Source organism: Ambystoma mexicanum, chromosome 5p, assembly GCF_040938575.1.
Source record: "Ambystoma mexicanum isolate Mex_15411 chromosome 5p, UKY_AmexF1_1, whole genome shotgun sequence".
Classification (NCBI taxonomy): domain Eukaryota; kingdom Metazoa; phylum Chordata; class Amphibia; order Caudata; family Ambystomatidae; genus Ambystoma; species Ambystoma mexicanum.
In genome coordinates this window covers 32,655,612-32,678,989 of record NC_090930.1, presented here as the reverse complement: position 1 = coordinate 32,678,989, position 23,378 = coordinate 32,655,612, and the positions used below count along the sequence as shown (strand labels likewise).

General features: G+C 45.7%; 1 protein-coding gene across 3 annotated transcripts in view; it reads left to right on the top strand.

Moving 5' to 3' along the window:
* The window catches only part of LOC138481620 (G-protein coupled receptor 143-like), a 232,205-nt gene extending 219,997 nt beyond the window's left edge, over positions 1-12,208 (top strand). For 2 of the 3 annotated variants that reach the window (XM_069613809.1, XM_069613808.1), the window contains exon 9: positions 11,996-12,169. In XM_069613809.1, coding sequence (XP_069469910.1) covers positions 11,996-12,075 — 80 coding nt within the window. In that variant the 3' untranslated portion in view covers positions 12,076-12,169. Of the gene's footprint in view, positions 1-11,995 lie in introns of all 3 variants that reach the window. The other variant, XM_069613807.1, reaches the window with a different exon arrangement.
* The last annotated feature ends 11,170 nt before the right edge of the window (positions 12,209-23,378 follow it).

Here is a 23,378-nt window from a genome sequence, read left to right as displayed (position 1 = left end):
CGGGGACGTCACTGAGCCTGTTCTGACCTCTTACGACCTCAAACCCTTCCCTGGAGGTTATTCGACTGGAGACTGGGCCTGAAACACAGGATTGGTAGAGTTTAACTCCCTATGGTCTCTGTGTGCTTGAACCCTTTCTTCCCCGGGGTCCAACCCTTCCCTTTGATCCACAGCTCACCTTGTTTTCTTGGATAGTGTGCTCTCTGTCCTGCTTTCAGCGCAGGGGCGCGTTGATTGATGCGGGCTCGTTGCTGCCTCGTTACTTCACTGGCAAGAGTCCGACAGGTAAGTATAATGAGTCTTTTGAACAGTTCTCTAACTTCGTTCCTTTCCTTCCTTAGATGATGGCTGGCGTCCAGGGATGGCGGCGTGCTGCTGAGATGAGTAGCACTGAAGGTGAGTGAGAGTGCGATGCGCGATGCCCCCCTTTCATATTTGCATTGAACTGAGTTCTTTTTCTGTGTCTTCTAGGTGCTGCGACGTTTTCAGCGTGGATGCCGGTTATGAAGAACAAATGCGGTGGGGAAGCGCGGTATGCGGCGCCTCTAGATGTTTCCACGCTAACCTGGAGTGTCTTTTCCCTCTTGCAGATGGATGAGTAGTTCCGGAGACAGAGTTCCCCCAGAGCGGCTGGGATTCAGGTAAGCGTTTGAAGCTCGTACAGTATTTAAAACTAAGCGAAGATTTGCAGAATGCTCACTAATGCCTTTTTTCTGTTCTTTTCCCTTTTCCTTAGGAAGCGGCGTGCCGGGATGGGAATGACACCGCCGAGGATGCCCGCAGAGCAGAAGGAGCGATGAATGATGGGCAGAAGCACCGCAAGGTAAGGCTGTTCCTAACGGTGTTCTTGTTCTTGCAGGAGCTGAGCGCAGAAGAAAGATGCAGGCCTACTGGAGACCGATCCGAACACGGTGAGTGTCACGCTGCAGGTGCAGAAAACGCAAAGCATTTTCTCAGCCTGGGTGTGGCTTAAATAGTCTCTGGGTATCAAAGGTGCCTCTGGGTTGAACCACACCCAAAAAACTAGACCACACATGCAGTTCTGGGAACCGAAATATGTGGGGGCATCCAACTTGTCCCCATCAATGCACTACAAGTCCAATCCCCAATGTTATCATATGGGAGTAAGTGAGTCTGGTGCCACAAGCGCCAAGTCTGACTCCAAATGGGTCTTTGGAGGGATGGAGAGGCCATTGAGGGCCATGTAGGTGATCGTGGCCTGGCTCCAGCCTGACATCTTGGAGGGCTGGGGACATGAGGGGCAGGAATCATGACAGTGTTTGGGAGGGGTGGAGAGGGAGCTCTAGCTAATGGAGCAGTATTTGGGAGGGGTGGTGAGGGAGCTCTAGCTAATGGAGCAGTGTTTGGGAGGGGTGGAGAGGGCGCTCTAGCTAATGTAGCAGTGTTTGGGAGGGGTGGTGGGTGTCTCTCACTGAAAGAATGTTTAAAAACCATGTGTTGGAATGGTGCATTTTACAGCACAACAGACATACATTTTACAATTGCTTCTCAATGGTCCCACATGCAAGCATCCAATAAATGCCATTTCGCCAACAATGCAAAGGAGCAGTTTGCCACTTTTTAATCATGGGTACTGTAAATCACTTGCAAGAGATTTGCAGCGAGTGATGTTCAGAGTGCTCAAGCGGAGTGATGTGCAGAGTGCTACTGTTAAAGCAGTTTTTCAGTTTCCTGATCTGCAGGAGGAGTCCCAGACCAGTTTGCTTAAAAGCCCTGCTGGAAGTGCAGAGCATGCAAGCGGAAGGATGTGCACAGTGCTACAGTTGTAGCCGTTTGTTTTCATGGGTTCCTGACCTGTCATACGCCTGTCTTGCTTAATTCCGCTTCTGGGAGTGCAGAGCACTCAAGTGGAGTGATGTAGAGAGTTGTACAGTTGTTTATTTATTTGAATTTGTAAAGCGCCAAACTTCCTTGGGCATCGTGGCGCTGTTAAGAAGGCTTACTTAGTTACATAAGTGCATTAGAAGGCATACATACATACATGTTGCTTCATACAATTCCAATAAGTGCTAAACAGTGGTAACCTAGATTGGTTGGCAAGTATATGGTGCCAGCCACATCTTACACAGCGGGGCCTACATAAAGTTGTGAGGTCAGCATCAGTAGGCAAGAGCATTGTGCCAGCCACATGTTGCGGCAGCTACAAACAATTGCGTGGTCAAAATAAGTATGCATCTACAAGTGCCAACCAAAAGTTGCAAGGCAGCAACAACACATATATGCGTGGTCAAGGTCAATGGGTAAATGCGTGGTGCCCGGCACAGAATACAGAGGAGGCAGGCTACACATGGGTGCATGGTTAGTGTCAACATAGAATAGCATTGGGCCAGTCACGTATTTGACAGTGGCAAGTGCATACTAGTACATAGGTTTCCAATCAACAGGCAACAAGGTGGAGCAAATCTCATGGTATGGCGGGCAGCTACAGACACTTACTGGGGTGGGGGGACAGGGGGTGGCACAGGCAACTAACCAGGGATGGGTGGGGGGACTACAGACATACAGGGGGCAGCAGAGCGGTGGGGTGGGAGTGCAGATATACAGTCGACTTGCATACCATGGTGGACAGGGGTAGATAGGGCCTTTGCTGTGGCCTTGGGTGGATGGCCGGCTCCCGCCTCCCGGTTGCTCTCATTGGCTTAACAAGCCAAGTGCAACCAATGGGAGGGGGAGCTGGGCCAGACCACAAGGCTACAATTCAAGTCACACAAAAAGTGCAGCCATGTTGGTAAGGCAAAGGCACAATGAGGCAGGGATGCAGGATAAGACACAAAGGCACAATAAACACATAAAACATTGATGCGCTCCTCCCAAAAGTCGATCCACGACGTACGCATTATACATTTCAAATTTAGATGCAGTTTTGTTGATATGTGCCGCGCCACGTGCCCTCTGCACAAAATCGTCAGGCTTACCCCAGCTGTTCAGGGGGTGGTGAAGAAAGCTCACAGGAGGTAGATGGACGCCTCGGCATCAATGCAGATCATCAGGAGAAGTGGCAGTGTATGTTTACTGTTTCCTGACCTGTGAGAGGAGCCTCAGACCAGCTGGCTTAAACCCCATTTTGGGAGTGCAGAGCACTCCAGCTGAGTGATGGGAAGAGTGCTACAGTTGTAGCAGTGCATTTTCACCGTTTGCTGACCTGCTGGAGGAGTCTCAGACCAGCTGGCTTAAGAACCCCCCTGGGTGTGCAGGGCGTGCAAGCGGAGTGCTGTGCAGTGCCACAGTTGAAGCTGGTGGAAGAGCGGGCGAGCGGATTAGTCCTTCCTTTCCAAAAAAAAACAGTGAGCTTAACTCGTTACCAATTATAAATGAGTGATTTCATGAATTAAGAAGCAAAGGGCTTCAGTCCACTTTGGAGAGGCCAGAAGGTTCTACTTTATCAACATCATGCCCTATCCTTGACCCATTGCTAATGAGGAAGCTATCGGGAACTGTGCACTGCTGAGTGATTCAGAACATGCAGTCATTGAAATAACCACATTAAAACTCTCTAACTGAATACAGAGGGTTCTGTGATGGTCTCAAATGCCATTGCAACGTCTGGAAGGTTAAGCCTGGAGATTAGCAATTCCTTTTAGGGCAATTTAGTACTATCAGACTCCAGCATTAAGTTATCAGCGTTATTCTATTCTTAAACGGCGCTGAACAGTCTTGTCGGGGCCGGTTCAAGGAATTTTGCCACCATAAGCAAAGTGTCAGATTGGCGTCCTCCACTCAGGGTCCTAACCCCTGGGGATGGGGACAGCTCACAGGCTTTCTTCCGTGTGGGTACTTCTGCCCCCATAGCCAAAATCAAAAGCTGGTGCCTAATGAATATACGTACAGTAAGTGTACATATCTTAAAGTGAAATATACATGATTGGCTCAATCGACCTTTCCCCTTATAAGAAAGCAAATACTTTTTTTTTTTTTATTGAAAAACTTCAGTTTAAAACAGAGGAATTAAACTTTTGTTTCAAACATTCTTCCAATGAACTGTCTGATCTATTGTGATACCAGCAAAGAAAAACAAATAAAAATTACATTATCGTTCTCGTCTACAACCAATGAAATCACAATTTCCAAATTAATCATGTTAAGTTAAATTTAAAGGTCCAGCTGTATAATGCTGTTTTCATATTACTTAGGTCTTCAAAATGTTCTCCATATAGTCCACTACTACACAAGATAGTTTTATGTTGTTCCCTGAGATAATGTCCAACCACCAGGCTTCCATGTCTTCATTTAGGGGTGCGGATTTCCCAAGATGTAGAGTACGTTGGTTATGAGTACCTTCACAGCCAGTTATTAGATGTTTAGATGATTCAATGCCAAGTCCGCAAAAGGGACAAAGATTGAAAGTGAATAAGACAAAAGAGCATAGGCATTTAAAAAAAAAATAACACTGGATAGATGACCTGAACGAGGTGATTTCCATTAAATGCACAGGCAAAGTATAAACGGTGCCCATTTTATAATCCTAAAAATCTATAGTGAAATATTCCAGAGACAGCAAAATCCCAATTAATGACAATTTTATGTGGTTTTGCGGGTAAGTGCTGGCACTTGGACCATGACAACCTGGGTGAAATCCTTGTAGCCGAACACTTGAGCAAGTTTGCCGGCTTCAAAAACACCCAAGCGGGATAGCGTCCATCCTCTGAAAAAAGTGTGCCCTCGTACATGTGTGCTCTGAAAAGCAACACATGGCCACAATGAGGGAAAGCAACCTCTCCAGGATTGCAGCCTCTTACCACATCCTGGTGTAGTGATACTTGCACAAACCGTAACCTTTTAGAGTTCAGCAATGTCGACCAATAGATTGGGACGATGAACTAAACCAGCCCAACAGTGAGGACGATCTTCCCTTTGAAATACCACCCTGTCCCTGATGAAGATATAGACAGGATGGTGGTTCATCTGGAAGAGCAAAAAATACCACCAGGTATTCACCAGTCTGAAACTAAATTGAAGAGGAAGTGCCAGACATCGTCCGCACTCCAACCACCCCCTTCGAAGTGCCAGATACGTTCACACCAAAATATGTGATGTATGAAGAACAGGTAAACCAGCAGAGAGCCACAGTGAGGCTCTGCCCAGTGCCTATCGGAAGAACAGCACCTTTTAAAGTACCTACACGTAAGCATACCTGGACAGTAAAGTACCCACTGAGAAAGCCATATCCACAGACATGACAAAGGAGCGGTTGTCAGAATGGAATACCCGAAGAAGCCAAGAAGATACTAAAAGAAGACGACTGATGACGTCCTGAGAAGTCGGGCGGTAGCACATATAGAGCATATAATGACTTAAGAATGTTGACAAAAGGACGAAATGCCATGGATAAGTGACATTGTGGGCCTAAGGTGAAACAGTTTATTTCAAGACGAAGACGCATATGCCAGATGCACGATGAAGCCATTAAGTCAGTTTAAACATGTACATACGCAAGAAGCAAAGAAATCGTGGAGCTTGCTATGCTTAGTAGAAAGTAGATTGCGGCAAGCGCCAACTATAAACCTATCTACCTCAAAAGCACTTTATAGATGAGTGAAAAATCCACTACGCACATGAGCGGGATTGAATAGAGGTTAATAAAAGTTTCAAGAGGCAAAGGCTGCAGCAACAAATCAAGAAGTAAAGACCGAGAGAAACCCAGCTGAAGGTAACCCTGCAAAGAGGCCCAGGTCTTATCAGGCTGGAATAGGCTGGCGATGCCTACAACTAGAGATAGGAATAACAAGAGTCTCCTGTTAGCAAGGTCGAGATAAGCGCAGATGGTAGACGACTAACCAAATTAAATCAAATACACAGAACTGCATGAAGAAGAGGCCGATTTCACGTTGTCCTAGGCATGTGGCAAGGCGGCAGAAACGGATGAGACTTTCACACCTACGCATGAAGCCTTGTCGTACCCATCCTCCTTAAACTTTCTCAGACCAAGAGGCAGACTCAAGACCAAACTACAAAGCAGTAATTGACACGCGGCCACTGAGGTGATGTATGGGTGTACCATAAATTGAAGGAAAGCTGGGGTGCAGGCTTACTCCCTGCACCTGGCCAATTATTCTGCATGCTGTTAAGTGGAAAAGAATGTGTGGGATCCATGCCAACCCAATCATAGTGGACCATGTAATCTAGGGTCCTATAGAGAGTAGCGCCAATGGGACGTCATACTTATAGTGACGTTTACAGTTGCCAGTTGGAAGGAAAGGCTTAGTTGCCCCACCTGACATTGTTAGCCAATGCCCTCTCCCCGTTACCATATACAGATATAGTACCTATGTTAAAGTTACCTTCCTATAACCAATCAAGTTTCATGTTAGGTTTTTAAGATTACACGTCAATGATGACAAGTTTTTGGTATAAGGGTTGTGGGTTTTCTGAAATTAAGCAGAGTTTAAGCGAGAAGGAAGATCGAGCGGTTGCTGATGTTCATTGAACTCCTGGTTTTTTGTACTTGTCATTAAACGGACTCCCTTTGCCAAACTTTTGAGTTCTCATTATTATTTTTTTTCGAGAGTATGAATCTTCATCCCCATCTATCTAAAGGGTGCTCTCGCTCATCTTAAAGAGCTGTTAGGAGACCCCCCAGTCTTATGGGCAGGCTGGGGTCCATCCAGTTCAAAATGAAGGAAAGTTTTAGTACAGGAATGACTATGGAGTAAGTATAATAGAGAAGAGGATTGGAGACTAACCTGAAGATGCTGGGAATAGACTTTATATGAAGATCAGGCCCAAGTGGTGGTAAAAAAAAGAAAAAGAAAATCTCTTTATGGTGAAGGTGCTTGTATAGGAGTCATAGCCAAACTTTGAGTTTTTTTGGGAGGTGGGAGGAGTAGTTAATTTGGTTAGTAAGGGCCTTTTTTCACGGGTGGAACGAGGGCACACTATAAGTAATGACAACAGCAAGGCGTCCACAGTTCAATGCTATCTGATAGAGGACAGGGGGTAATCCAGTAAGAAATATGTATGTCAGAAAAAAGGTTAAACAAAACAAGTATCCACAAGTAAGCGCAGAATCTAGCAGAAAGTCCTTAATAGCAAAATAGGTCAAGAGCCAGGAGATCTGCATTGACCTTCCGTGCAATACTTTTCTTTAAAATGACCAAAAAATAGCTGTCAAAACATTAGTGATATCTATGTCCGCTTCGCAGACACACTTCCCTGTTCGCTCCGTGTAGAAGGTTTTAATTGGCTAATCCGTGGCGTGCTGCATGCAAGCAAGTTGTGCTTTCACCGATTGGTTCCGCCACAGCATCCAGAGCGTCTCATTCTTTTGATACGCCCGCCATGTTCATTTTGTTTTCTGTTGTACGCGGACATCGCCGCAAACATACACTTATGGGACACTGTGACTTGCTGCTGCCACATGTGAATAACACTCACCTTTCGACAAACAGTGGTTTATTCTCGTTGCCACAGTCATACCGTAAAGTGCAACTTGGTAGTCAATGTGCAACAAGGTCTTACAGCGTCTATGTAACGGACATAAACAACAGTATTGCGGTAAGACTGCTGTCCTATATTTTCCAATCTGAGGCAGCCACCTGCACTGTTTCGTACACACAGCGCTTCTGCTCATGCATGGGAGTAACGTTTCTCATGAATGCCTGATGATATGTTGTTGCAAAAAGAGCATGTATTTCCATTCTGACTGAAGGTCACTAGGTTTCATTTTTGCAATACACGCTCCGTATGGCCGCTGATGTCTCAAAATCCATCAAGGTCCGTTGTTTTTTGACCTTGAGGTACATGGAAGCACCAGAAAGAATGCAAGGAGTCATAGTTTGAACCACATACCCTTTGATAATGTTATCCTTCAAAAACCTTTTTACGACACATGAAATATCAGTTCCCGAAGGTTTCAAGCAAACAACCTACTCTCTGCCTGTAGCAGACGCAATGGAGCCAGTACACATAATGTAAGTTTCTTTTTGGCGCCTGTATCATAAACTGCCATTACCTTGTTAATTTCCCACAAAAAAAATTGTTCTGTTACTAATGAAATACAAGGTTTCTGTGCTGCTGCAATTTTTGTTCCTATTATGCAGATTGCACATTCTCGCCGTTTCAAAAATGGCTCCACATTTGCAATCATATCATTTTTATGTACTTCAAATGTTGTGTTACAAGTTTGATTTCTACAGAGGTTGCCTACTGCTACCTGTTGTATTTTCCCTTTGTCACTTAGCTACTACCATACAACAATTTTAATATTACTATTGCCATACCACCCTTATGCAGATTGCATATTGGCACCGTCTGTAGGATGTCACTACATTTCCTTCCATTGAAATACAAGATTTCTGTGCCTTTGCAATTTTTTTACCCATTATGCAGATTGCACATTGTCGCCATTTGTATGGTCGTTCTACAATTCCCCCTCTAGCATTACTATTTATTACAAATGTAATATGTTGCACCTTTTCCTTTTTGCAAAGGTTTCCTATTTATACATATTTTTTTTTTCTTTTCTCTCAGCTATTTCCTTCCCTATTGCGATTGTCACGGCTTTCAACGTCCCAGTGATGGTTTCTTTAACCGTCAAATGCAACTTTTCGTTACCGGTTGTCTGTCCATCATTATTGAATGGGATGACCGCATTGGACCTCTATGCCCGTATGCAGCTGTGGCAATAAGAAGTAACATACCATCCTTTCTGGTTTCGTAGATCACAGCGATTGACGTCGTCCTGCAAATGAATGTGTGAGGAAATGACTACTGTGCCGACAACGCACAGTTTCCGTCTGGGTAAACAACAACGTGCCCAGTAACATTACCATTTTAAATAACCTACCATCCTTTCTGATGCTGTACATCACAGCGATTCATTTCGTATTGCCAATGATTGTGAGAGGTGAACAACTACAGTGCTGACAACGCATTCTTTCTGTGTTCCAAAACAACGACACCATCAACATTACCAATTTCATTGTCCAGCACAGACACAAACTTTCAATTTCTATGCAAATGGGAATAAGGCAACGATTTTGCACAGTGTATTGTGAAATAAAACTATGATACTAATTCTTACATATTAGTTTTTTTTTTTTATTTGATCTTGTACTTCAAAATGTGTCATGCTACCTTGTAGATCCAAGCATATTCATTACACATTTCCATACGCTGGCATGATACATTACTGAGAACGGTATTGCCTTCCACTTGGTTTGGGTACGCAAGGGTCAGACCCATCTAATATGCTTTCGTGCCATCAGGCCAATTTCTGTCACCCAAATGCCCCAATAACCAAGATTAGATCAGGCTCCACACGCTATGTTGTCACATTTGCTATCTTTCTAAAAGAGGAAAAATGAGGTAAAGTGCACTACAAATGTATGCTGTACAAAAATGTTTGTAAAAAAATGCATGCTTACTCCCTCCCACTGGACACATCTTCAAACCTTTTGACTTGTGACACTTACAAAATGATGTGTCTAAAGGTGAGTGGCAATGGTCTTCTTTCACTATTTCTGACGTAATTGCGATTCACTTCCAAAACTTTGTTAGTATTTTGTCCAGACGTAAAAAGCCTACTTCTTTGCCTTCTACGCACATTTTTGCAAACATTATGTACTGCCAGCTATAATGGAAAGCGAAAAAGGGTTTCTATGCAACAACTGCCTTCCCTTTTCATGGTGGCCATCTTGGAAAAGGATTTGTTTTCTTCAAAGGGGAACGTCGGATGCGTTCCGGTTGAAGACAACAAATCCTCTTTTTTGGTACCACGGCTTACTGCCATACAATCTCGCTTGCTAATGGCATTTTACCCTCCTTTTTTGAGAAGGAATGGGGTTTGTTCATCTAGAGACTTCAGTATGCACTCTTGCTTCTATTTTGCTGCAAAGTTGCCAAGTTGAATGGTGCACGGGAAGTGTTGCAGTTACAATTTAGTACAACATAAAATGTCCTTCCGCACTATCAACGACACACACATGTTATTGTGAACTGTGTATGAGTTTTCCAACACGTCACCATGCTGTGCGCCAGCATATGATAATGTGGAATACTTTGGCAGGTGGGCAGTGAAGCCAAATGTTCCTTTACACTATGGTTATGTGTTACAATTAGAATTCTGATAAATGCACTGTAAACATTTTGGTAAAGTAATGTTATCATTCACTTACAGTACTGCACACCTTTGAAAAACAGTTTGCCGAAGGGACATTATGGTGACGTTTTCCTTCTAAAAACCTGCAAAATTCATTACAAAAAACGTTGTTAAAGGGATGTTATGGTTACAAGCAAAAGTGAAAAACCCCTGAAATTCACCCTTTATGGTAAACTAAGCAATCATAACTTGCACCATCTAAGTGCATTGCTAACACTAACACCCAGGACATGAAAGATGACATCACAAATATCATTGATGACATCACTGATGACATGACATGGCTGCCTCTTATTTTGGTGCACTGAAAAATGTAGGCCAGGTGGTTTTATTCACTGATAAAATTGAAAAGTTGCTATATATCAAAACGTTAACCTTGGCGTATGTTCTTAACGCACATTCCTTAGGCTCTAGTTGCAGCTCATGATGCACATGCATGGGGCAATAGCGGGCCTCCAACACACATTTGATTTGCACACTGGAAGATAAACTTTCTGATGATGCTGTTGCTTCATTACTTCAGTTTCCCTGTATGTGCCTCTGATTTATATGCATTGGGTCTTCATATGTATTCTTTAGACTGACACAAGTGTGTAGTAAGTCTTGCTTTGTTAACTAGTTATTACATGTTTAACATTACACAATCACCCCTGACATCCTGCTACCAACAAAACAGAAAGAACCCCTTGTAGGTAGGGACTTTTCATGTGATGTCATCAGTGATATTTGTGATGTCATCTTTCATGTCCTGGGTGTTAGTGTTAGCAATGCACGTAGATGGTGCGAGTTATGGTTGCTTAGTTTACCATAACTGGCGAATTTCAGGGGTTTTTCGCTTTTACTTGTAACCATAACGTCCTTTTAACGTTTTTTTAATTGAATTTCATAGGTTTTTATTAGTGCAACTTAACCATAACGTCCCTTTAACAAAGTTTTTTTTGTAGTGAATATATATATATATATCACTAAGAAAAAAACGTTGTTACAGTGACATTATGGTTACAGATAAAACAAAAAAAAACAGAAAATCTCTAGTTATGGTAAGCTAAGCACCATAACTCATGCCACCACAGTGCACTACTAAGACTAACACCCAGGACATCAAAGATGATGTCACAAATGTCATTGATGACATCACATATCTGGGCCACTTGTTTTTGTTCACTGACATATCTAGGTCAGGTGGTTTTGTTCACTGACAGTCAGAATATTGAAATGTAAAATGTGCTATACATCTAGACGTTAACCTTGTCCTATATACTTAAAGTACTTTCCTTAGGGTTTGGTCTCAGCTCATGTTGCACATACATGGGGCAATAAGCAGGCCTCAACCACACAATTCCTTTGTATACATGAAGATGAACTTTAATGTTCTTAACATTTTCTGATGATGATGTTTCTTTCTTCCTGTATGTGCCTCTGATTTGTATGCATTGTCGGTCTTCGTGTGCATTGTTTGCACTGGCACAAGTGTGTAGTTAAGTCTGGAATTGTTAGCTAGTTATTACATGTTTAACATTACTGTCTCGCAGCTGTTCCTTGGCTATATAACCCACTAAGCTTGCTTTGTAAGTACAAGTGAGCAGCTGAATCCTTACATGGGCATTCTAGGTTGTTGCAAGCTCAGGGTTTCTAAAGCGAGACATGTTTGCAGCTTTCCAGCTTTGGAGAATCTATGTCACAGAATTTTACAAAACCTACAATTTTAATACAAAGTTTATACTGGGCATTGCTGTGGGTGGGCCAGTTTCATTAATAAAAGGTCTGAGTGATGAAACCTTTGTAAGACCACAGTTATCTGTTCCTTGTCAGCCCCCCTTGCAGCTTTTTAATCACTCTTGTAAAATGTTTCAAATTTTTTTCTTCTCCTTCTTGTAGATTTTGGTGGTTCAGCTAAGGAAGTAAATGCCATCCGCCTCTTGGGTGCACCCCAAAAAGCTTTACATGCTGCCATCTGAATCTCGGCCAATGCTTCTAGGTGACCGTCACTGGACCTCCACTACCTACTGTTCTGGACACTGACAAAAAAAAGAAAAAACATATATCCTAAAAAGTTACAAATATATCCTAAATAAAACCTTAAACTCAAGGATGGCTCTGGGCGGTGGATGGCGAGGTGGGATATTTACTGCTGGCTGGCATGGAAGGACTTCAACCTTTGGGCTGGGAGGATGTTGGGAAAGATTTCATCAATGTGTAATTTTCCCTCCATTTGTGGACCCCCACCAAACAGTTTGCTTTTGTTTGGCTATCCTATCCTGACTATTGCCAGTGGAGCACAGCGTTCAGCTACGCTCCCCTGGGCGTTTGCTCACTTGTTATGGGAAACTCACACGTCCTTCAGACTGTCAGTACTGGGAAACCAGGTTTCCCTTAGTCTTCGACTATGTTGCAATTTCTTGGTAACTTTTTAACAGTGCACAATGTACCTTCAAGTATCGTGCACTGGGGTCCTTTTTGCTTTATGGCCATAGGCACCCTTGAAGGATTTTTTGGTGATTGTACAGGTGTGCCTGGGATGAACAAGTGTTTTACTTCTTTTTACAGGATCACATCGCGTTTTCCGCGTTTGGTTCAAGACTGTGGCCAGGTCCAAAAATGGCCATGCCACAAAGACTTTTGTTCTGTCCAATGGCAATTGTGTCCCTTGCCTTCCCCCAGGGAATGGACAAAATGCCCAGGTTTTCCTTATTTGGGCATGCAGCCTCCTTCAAAAAACGATCTCTTTCGCAGGCTTCTGCATGTCACGTGTGTGTGTGTGTGTGTGTGCGTGCCCAGGAAGCAGGTTGGGACTGTCCGGTCCCAATCCACACTACTGGTGGCAGGATGTCTGGAGTGCCTGAATGACTGGGGCCACGTTGGGCCATGATTGGTCCATGACTGGGATGCCTGTATGAGAGTAGATCTTCGATTGGAAGTCCTCGATGTTGGCTTAAAGCTAATCTTGGATAAGAGAAGGAGCCCTGCATCCATTCCAGGTTGATCACCGAAGTTCTCTCTGAACTACAGAAAGAGCCAAGTATCCTGCAATGAAGAAACAGACTTGTGAAACTGCCAGAGACTAATTGGAAGGTTTGATACCCTTTGCCCTCTGCTGTCCCGTCGGGCCCCTGTTTTCTTCATCGATCAATAAGGCCTGCAAGGGTGCTTTGCCCCTTTGGAGAAGTGGGAACAACTACTCTCAACATCCCCTGCTTACCCACCGACTGAGCCCTTTCCGAAGTGTTCCTGGGCCATCTAGTGTACTGTCCGACTCTACCACAGGGTATCCCGCAGAATCGCCACCGTCTCGAGTTGAAACCCGAGACTTGGGACATCTTTTGCTTGTGGTCCCGTGCCCTCTTCTGCCAAATCTCGTAGGCCTTGCTGATCTGGGTCGTGAATTAGGAGAGTGCGTAATGCCGCACTCATCTGTGATTCCCGCGTCACTACTTGTTGGTGACGGTGGCTCTAGGTGCCTTGCTGACCTGCTTTCCGTGCCCTGAAGCCTACAGCACTGGAATCTTATTTGAATCTCCTTCAGAAACGGAGAAAAGGCAACTGTCCTATCACAGACGATCGTCCTATCCTGCAGCTGCTGAGAGCTGGGGCACCGCGAAACTGCAGGACTCAAACCTACTAGCGACCTCTGAGTCCTCTTCGGCCTCTCACACTCTTCCCCCTCTCCCTTTTCCTGCCTTTTCCCGTCACACCTGAGGAGGTCACTAAGCTAGTCCGGTCTATGAAAGCCTCCTCCAAACATGTGGATCCTTGCCCCTCCAAAACGATCAAGGACAGCACTGACACTCTGGTTCCAGCCTTGGCGGACCTCTGCAAACCTCCCTTTCACCTCTGGAGTTTTCCCCTCCTCTTCCAAACACTCTGGTGCACCCACTACTCAAAATACCTTCTGCCGACCCTTCCTGCCCTGCTAGCTATCGCCCAATCTCCATCACTCCTTACCTGGGTAAACTCCTGGAAAAGCTGGCCATCTCCCAGCTTACTCCCCACACTGAATCTGTTGGTTGTCTCCACAATCATTAGTCTGGCTTCAGAGCATCCAGAGGCACGGAAACTGCTCTCCTGAACACCCGTAAAGACCTACTCTCAAATCTATATGCCAACTCTCCTTCTGTCCTCATTCTCCTTGACCTTTCCTCTGCATTCGACATGGTGAACCATAACACCCTGATCAATCGTCTCCTTGATACCCTGGGCATTACTGATCGGGCCCTGGTGTGGCTTGCCTCCTTTCTCTCTGACCGTCTATCCCAGGTGGAACTAGCACCCTTTCTCTCCGCTATCACTCTCTCTCAATCTCTCCACTTGCGGGGTACCTCAGGGATCTAACCTATCCCCCTGGTTGTTCAATATCTACATGGCCGCCTTGGCCCACATGATCTCTTCCTTCACTTCCAACTTTGAGTGTTAGGCAGATGACACTCAGCTCTCATTCAAGCTACCCTCAGCCTCCTCCTCGCTCATACATGACTGTACGCAATTCCGTCGTGGTGTGCAGCTATGCCAGTAACTGCACACCACTTCTTGAATGCCAGTAATACAGAGATTGTTCTCATTGGGACCCCTGCTCCTGTTTTCCCACTCACACTCTGGCCGGCCTCCCTTGCACCTGCACCCTCACCCACCAGTGAGGCATAGAACTTGGGGGTCACCTTCGATTCCACTCTGTTTTTCTCCACACACATCTCAGATATATCTGAAAATTCTCACTACCAGTTGCATCTCCTCCAAGGTATCCTACCTTTTCTCACTTTCCCCCAGAGACTCATTGTCTCCAGAGCTCTGGGCCTCTCTAGACTTGACTACTGTAACAGTCTCTTTCTCAAACACCCTACTTCTACACTCAGACCTTTACAACTCATCCAGAACAGAACCACAAGACTTATCCTTGGGCTCAAGCCCAGGGATCACATCTCTCTTGTACTGAAATCCCTCCACTGGCTCCCCGTGGCTGCAAGGATCAAGTGTAAGACCTTCTGCATAGTTCACAAGGCTTTCTGGGGCCGGGGCCAGCACTACTTACACTCTTCCCAAATACGCTCCCTCTAGAGCACTCCACTCATCCTCCTCCAACTCTCTAAGAGTGAGCCATTTTGCCAAACAGAGATTTGGTGGTAGATCCTTATACCATGCAGGGGCCACCGTCTGGAACAGTCTCCCTGCCTCTCTCCGCCTCAAGCCGGATCTCCTCAAATTCCAGAAACTCCTCAAGACCCTCCTCTTATCCTCTGCCTTCTCGCTACCTCTCACCTGCTAACCTCTGCCTTCTAACTGCTACCACCTCGTTCTGCTCTGCTTGCTGACTGGTTGGCTGGCTCACCTCAGAACCTTACAGGTCCCAGGCACCCACACCGGTCCCTGCACTTGCCTCCGGGCCCGGCACTATGCACTTCCCTAAGAGGTAACCCTCTGAAGTAACCCGGCCTTTCAGGACCAGGTGCAATTCCCTTCGCCCATCACTCGCACTTAGACAATTTTGAAGGCACCTTACCCAGTAAGTTTCTCTGTCTGTTCCTTGTCCCCCTCAACCCCCCCCCCCCCCCAAGCCCCCCTGCATTGTGCACCTGAAACACTTGTGTTAGTGGCACATCATAAAGGCACAATAACCTACTCATATCCTCTCCTATCCTAACTGCTGGTCACTGTAAAGACTGGAGGGGGGGCTGTACTTCTGTTCTCTATATGGCAGAGGAGAGGCACAGAGGACCCCAGCCAGGATTCTCTATTATTGGTATTGTGGTCGAGCAATCAAGGCCTAGCTTCTCAGGAGGTGATGCAGGCTGGTTCTTAAGTACAGTGTAGTCCCCAAGCACCCACAAAGGAATGCCCACACACTGTATTCCTGAAAACACAGTCTTTATATAATTAATATTCGAGATTAAGTACACTATCACAATAACTCACTTTGTGCTCAGACAATCAACAATGGTAAATATATACAGTTCTAAGTGGTACCACAATTATTATCAGATCTCATTAAAGTGCATCAACTGTATTCTGGTTAAATGTCACACAAATCAATTAATAAAGGTAACCAACAATAGACTTAGGAGGAAAACAGAATACTGGCCTCTACCGTTAAACACAGTTGTGTGTGGCGATCCACACCACCTGGGCAACCTGTAAAGTAAAGATATATCACAAGGCCAGTCCATATATTGTTCTATAAGTCTTATTTCCTTCTACAATATTTCTACCACCCCAATGTACCTGGAATAGCAGAGTTCGATGTCGGGTTGTCGTCGGATCCTTCTTGAGCAGCTCCCTTTAAAGCAGGAGCCATGGATCATCGAGATCCCGCGAAGAAAGTGAACTCTGCATCGAGGCAGAAGCTTCGGTGCCAGCGGTGCTCGTCGACGATGGAGTGAAGACGTCCTTCAAGGAAGAGGCATGCGGGGCACCTCGATGTGGATAGTTCAGGACCGCAAAGAGTTTGTGAAGAACTGTGGCCCAGCAAGGGTGTTGTTGTCTGGCATCTCTATGGTCGTTGGGTGGCGGGAAACCTACCGGCGGATGCTCCTCGGCGTGTCGACGGCCTCGCCTTCTCTGGCGGGATAAACCGGGCCGCAGGGCGGACGAGCGCATCCATGAATCAAAAGTCTTAGGCAAAAGAGCGTGCCGCTCCGGTTGTCAGCGGCACGACATCAAGCGGTCCCCTCTTCTGGGCAACACGGCTTTGACAGGCCTCCAGAGGTTACAGCAGCCCTGTGAACCCTGGTGGACGACGGTGGACGTTCTCCTCCGCGGTCCCAGTCTCCGGTCAGCAGCCTTTCGCGGGTCTGACTTCCAGGGAGCTTCGGCGAAGGTTAGCGGTGCACGATGGTCCCTCAGAGCACGGGAAGAGGGCGCCTAACCAGGTCCTCTTTTGGATCAGTCTCGCCGGCTTTTGGATTTCGGCGAGGGGAGACATCAGTCAACCTTCTTCTTCAGGCTCGGCTTCGAGATTAAGCGTCAGTTTCAACTTCAGCTTCTGAACGATTTCTAGCAGTGAGAGGCCCCCAGATATACTGGTTGATCTCTCATTCATTCTGCTGGGTCACACTCAGGCAACCAATCACTCAGGGCATTCAGCAGTCAGTCAGCCAATCAGGCATACAGTGCATTCAGGCCATTCTCCTCCCTCTCAGACTCTCACAACAAGGACTGTTTATTGGGACAAGTACCCAGCCATTCAACACTACACACTGCATTCATACCAGTTTCGGGCAGGGCTGTCTCAGGCATTGTGTCAAACACCAGAAACTAGACATCCACAACAAGAAGTGCATATTGGTCACACACTCCATTCACCCAGGTGCCACCCACAGGGTGTACCCACAACATACAGTCACTGGGAAGGCTCCAGCCAGTCTGGCCTGGACCTCACAATAACACCATATATGGAACTTCCACCAAACAGCCAGTAAGGGGGAAGGGACAGAGTCAGTGCGTTCCAGGGCTTTGGGAGAACAAGGTAACTGGCAATAGAAAGCAAGAGGCCACAGGGGCCTTCTTGTTTCCTATCAATGGCGGGGACTGGGTATCCCAAAATGGAGAATACTCAGAACACCTGTCAAATTCAGAATGGAGCTGCCACCAGCCCATACCCTGCTCTGTGGGTCACCCACAGGTGCTCACAAACATACACAAGGGGCACAGGGTTGTACTCCCACCCATGTTTGCCATAAGGGTATCCCATGGGTCTGTACACCAAACCAAAAACAGGAAGAGCTGCGCTGCCAGGAGTCCCACATGGACTCCTTGTTACACTCACCTGGTTCCCACAGGGGCATCAGTCGGGCCCGGACAGCTGCGGTCTCCACCAACGTGATGCGTAGTGCAGAGATGACTGTTTGGACTGGCCCGCCTAGTTTCGTCTGCTTGCCCCGAAGAAGTATTCTCCTGCAAGTGGAGAAAGGGATTTAGCCACCCTCGATCTCCCCACTAGTTACCTCTGATATTCCCTTTTAGTAAGCTCACCTTATGTATATAAATGATGAGCTCTCCATCCTGCATGGCATGCAGGGGCGCGTATATACCAGTTACTTCACTGGCTTGAAGGTACTGGAGGAGTTCCGGCTATTGACTCCGGGGCTTATAAAGTTCGAAAGAGTTCAATATGTCCGATGTTCACTCTTGTTCGATTTGCTTTTTGAATTTTAGCTGGGTCCAAAAGAATATTGCCTGGAGGTAGCTGATGGCTTTTAGGTAAGGCTCTGTATTTCCCAACACTGTCTGGTAATAGTTGCATGAGTTTGACTTGTTGTTTTCTCTCCCTTTAAAGGTGCGACATATGAAGATGTGGCATGTTAAAGGGTAATGCCTCCGGCGGTAAATCAGGTAAGTCTATGGTAAAGAGATATTTGTCGGCTTCCCGGCTCACCTTGTTGTTTCTTTGGTTTTCCCCAAATGCTGGAGTTCGACGACGAAAAAGATGGAGGCAGCGCAGAGTCGAAAGATGCTGTGGACTGGTGAGTATAACACAGCGCTGCAGCTGGTGAAGCGACACGTGTTGGAATAATGTTCTTTCCAGGCACGGAGACGTGCTGGGTCCGGAATCGGGTAAGGAATAGAAATGATGTTTGTGATCTAACCTTTCCTCCTTTTCCTAGGAGCTCCGGATTCGAGGCGGGTGTGGCAGAAGACTGGATGCAGGCTTGCAGGCACGGTGAGCGTTACGCTGCAGAATAACGCGAAGCGTGTGCTGCTGATCGGGCGTGGTTTAAATGGCCTCCAAAGTAGTTCCAGATAAGAAGTTCCCCAGAACCACTCCCTAGTAAAAAAAATAGTCCCTGTAATAAAATAGTCCCATCCAAGCCTCACGTTGGCTTGGATTCAGTTGCAGCATGGTCTGCATGAGGTAAGTAATGTCTGAGCCTGGTGCCTATGGCGCCAGGACTGATTCCTATTATGAGTCTGGCGCCTAAGGTGCCAGGACTGAACCCAAACAGCCCCCAGCCGGGGCTGTTGGGGTTTTGATAAATATCTGGATGCCTGCTCCAGGGGCTGATGGACTCGATCCGGATGCCCGGGGGTAGGCATCATGACACTCCTGGGCAGAAAACAATACAGAACACAAATGAAAGGGGACTACAGGACAAGGACAGGGAGGCCCTGTCCCTCCAATCAATTTCCAGCATCACTGTCACGCACTTGCATTAGTGTCAGTTCCTATGCTTATAACCCCCTCTCCTCCCGGCCCGCCACCTCTCCTCCCCCCAACTACCTGGTAACGCACTTGAATTAGCAGAAATGTCGTCAGGCTTAGTATGCTTATTATTATTGTATATCATCCTGAAATTTCCAAGGCCTTATGAATGATTGTATCCCACGCTCCCCTCGCGTCTTGGAGCGCTTTGAAGCACTTGTTTTGTGTATAAGCGCTGTATAAACAAACAATACAATACTCCCACCTTTTGGAAACTGCTCTGCAACCAAGAGCAGACCTTAGTCGAATAGTGGGAACCAATTCTTCATCACCTCAAGCCCCTTCCTGACTTGCTACAGCTCTCCCAAGAAGATTTGCTTTTTGTTTTTCTTGCGCGATCATGCTTTTTTACGCACAACCGTACTGTTGAGCACAAGACGCCCCACTTCTTGGGGCAAGGCTGCAAAAGTTAAGGAACGACTCTGAGGAATTGTCTAATGCTCCTAGTGTGTTGACCCACCCTTCTCCTTACAGGTTGTGGTTGTGTTTTACTCCTTTGTTGCATTAGAAAACGTATTGTATGTATATTATCTAGTATAGGAGTTGTGCGGTAACTGTTTTTATATAACCAAAGTTTACTTGTGTCAATTGGTCCGTCCGACAATAAATGTATACATATTTTTTATATACACTTGTCTAAGCGTCATTTGTGGCTCATTGCTGTGTGTGCTCATTGTGGGCTTCCGATCACTATCACCCCTCCTGAAACATGGTCTTGACTGCCTGCCAAACTACTTAGATTGGTCTGGCTTGTCTGGAAGGTTCCTCTGTTTCACTAAACCAACCGACAATGCATCTACCCCAACTTCCAGCACAACTAAACTCCATGCCAACCTCTCCCCTACCCAAACATTTTCAATACTATATAGTACCCATTATTGACATTGCTTAACTTTTATTCAACGTATCTTTCAGTTGTGTTTGTGGTTTCTTTGAGCCCCGAGCCCCAGCAGACCTCTGCAACCTACCAAACGTAGTAAAATGATTTCAGCAGGATACCCCAATTTTGTGTAATAGCAAAGTTGGGATTGGAGCATCTGCTTCCGTGTTTCCCAGTTTGCATTTTGAAAGCAGTCAATTTTTACAATCGCTTGCCCTTATCAGAACTATTTTTGCTGCATGGCAAGATGCAGAGAGGTGTTAGAAAAATGAGCTGGGAAACAAAAACCATAGAAGTCGATCCCTGATGAAGAGAGTTAGTCGAAACTCGTTGGATGAAGCAAAACTAGTTTGCTGCGTCATTTTATGCAAGATGATTACATGCTGGTTTTGGAAAAAAAAGAGAAAACAAAGAACAAAAAGGAACAAGAATAAAGATGTTGATTGAACTTTATAGCCAGTGATAATTGGCAGCAGTGGATGTTAATTCTATATTTAGAGTCATGTGTTAATAAATACAGGGAATTATAAAAAAAAATGTGCTTACTCCAACGGAGGACCAAGTGCAGTGTGCAACAGTGGTGCACATGAAATACCTGATGTGGCCCTCTACCCCCTTGGTTTGAGGCATCTTCTCCCACCCCATCTAGTCTTTAGTTTTAAATCAATGCAAAGAGGTGGGGAAGCTGAAGACCTCATTGGCTAGTGCCATTGGCTAGTGCCACACCGTTGCTGAGCCAGCTTTAAGAGCCATGCATGAGCTGGCATGGCAAAAGGTGCATACCTGGCACTCTGCCACCCCTCCGCCACCCACAATATTATACCCTCACTTGCCATCCAGCCCCCACACCAGTACACATTATATAAATGGTTAATACTGTAATTGTTTATGGAGTAACACTATAGATTATAAACCCATATGAGTGAGACGTACAGTTAGTTAAGGAACATCAGGCAGTGTTAAAAAGCGATTTGTTTGAGCTAAACGAGTGCCCTTTTCAATATATCCTGCGTTCCAGGCACCGAGACACATGAAATGAAAACCCGACAAAAATAGAAGCGAAGTCTTAATTGAAACCTGTTCATACAACCAGTATGCATCACTTCATTAGAACATGAAAACGGTCAAGCCAGTGCCACAATCGTGATCCAGGACACGCAGATCAGTCACAGATCCGAATAACAGTTGCTCAATCTGCCGACTGACTTTTCTAGGTTTCTAACGGTTTCATGTACCTTATTTTCCTTCCACATCACCCGCCAATGACCTTCCCTTGCACCACATCCTTGAAGCCCCTTCACCCCCTTTCTTAAACATCCCTTAACTGGACTGTCTTCCTTTACCTCGCTCACACCTCGTTCCCTTGGCCACATTACTCAGTCACCAACTCATTGCCACTTGCCACCTTCCATTGCCCTGGCTCGCGTGTAGATGGTAGACGACCTTTACTTTCCAGTCAGCCTCTGCCAGTCCTGACCGGAAGCTGGGGTTGGAGCCTTGCTGGTGATTGTAGCTATGGGGTCTGCACATGGACAACGCAGACCGAAAGACATCAGTGGGACTCGAGTTCTTTGTGCTGCCAAGTTGCATTTTGGGAAAGTTAGCTACATATTTCAATGTATAGATGCAGAGGGAACTGCGAGGGGGGGGGGGGGGTCATCTCAGGATTTAGTAATGGAGTGGGGCTAAGAGCGTCCAATTATATCCATGTGTTAAGGAAGTGTAGGTGCTTCCCTTCAATACAGTGAAAAATGTGCAAAGGGCCATGGTTGGGGGTTGGTGGTGGGGGTAGGGGGGTAAACATGTGGGCATCTTCCGTCTCACCACCATACCCATGTTATGCATAAGTGTCTGATTCTATGTTTTTGGCATTACATAAAAGTACAGAAGTGATATGAGCTGCTACTGTACATGTACAAACACTTTTCACTTTTAAAGTCCAGGTGGAAGTTGTTGATTTCTTTTATTTACGTTTAAACAAAACACCTTTTTATGTTTCCACCAGAATAGATGCAATTTCTGAAGTATCTCTGGTAGTATTCTAGAAATATCACCTGTACTGGTGGTAGATTTTCAGAAAGGCGATTGGCTTAAGTGGTAACATTCTCCAGAGGTATTTCATGAAGCAACCCAACTAATCTCAAAGCGCTCCATTACCTCCTTCATGTGTGGTCTACTAATCACTAATAACAGAATGTTACATCTTTTTGTGGACACTTTCAACTCTGCCAATTCACTGGAACACAGGGGAAGCCTTCTTGCAGATTGAAACCTGAGCACACACTCTAATATGATAGTGACCCCTGGTTCCTTGGCAAGTACGAGTCCTGATAAACTGCTGAGGAGAGTAACGGACCGGAGTGGCGGGCAGCGATATCCGTCATTGAACTCTGTGCGTTGCCACCTGTTGCCAAGGCTCTTCACTCTGGAGGGCAACGTGTGGAGGCTATCGAGGCGCATTTACAACATTGCAACAATAAAGCCGATCGGGCCTTTCAGTGCGTGGTTATTTCGAGGCAGGCTGGATTTCGAAGAATATTCTCTTATCAATGTATTTTATTTTTTTTTTGTTCCATTTTGCAGTTCTGGCCCAGCCAGTGGGACAAATCCTTCCTTGCCCCCCTTCTCAGTCCAATAAAAAAAATGACTGCCACAAAAAACATGTTTTCACAAGCTGGACGGTGGAGCCCTACATGGAATGAAGATGGACTTGGCGCATAGGACGGCGCATCCATTCTGGGAGACCACAATACTCGGCTCTCTTAAAGCAACTGTAGAACTTTGCATAGTGTTCTATTGTTTTACTTTCTCTTTCTTTTCTGCTATGCCATCAATGTAGAGGTCAAATAAGCACCCAACACCAGTATGTATATTGGCAAAACTTCTTTTTTTATGAGCTTGTTCTCCATACATTCGTCGCACCCGGTAACGAGTGCTGCCATGAGGAGCCCTGCTCTTTGCTCCTCATTCTTCTCTGAGTTGCCTCCACATCTCACACCTTTGCACTGTCCCTCATGGGAGGTCACATGTTGACAGCAGTGCGGGAGTGCAGTGGGGACAACCAGACAGCTACATCACCATCGGATCAATAAAGTTAATATCTGTTAAACCTCACAAGTTAAAACCTCTTCCCGTGGTGCAGCCTGTGGCGCTGGGATGGTGAGCTACTTCTTTTTCCATTGCTTGGGCATCTA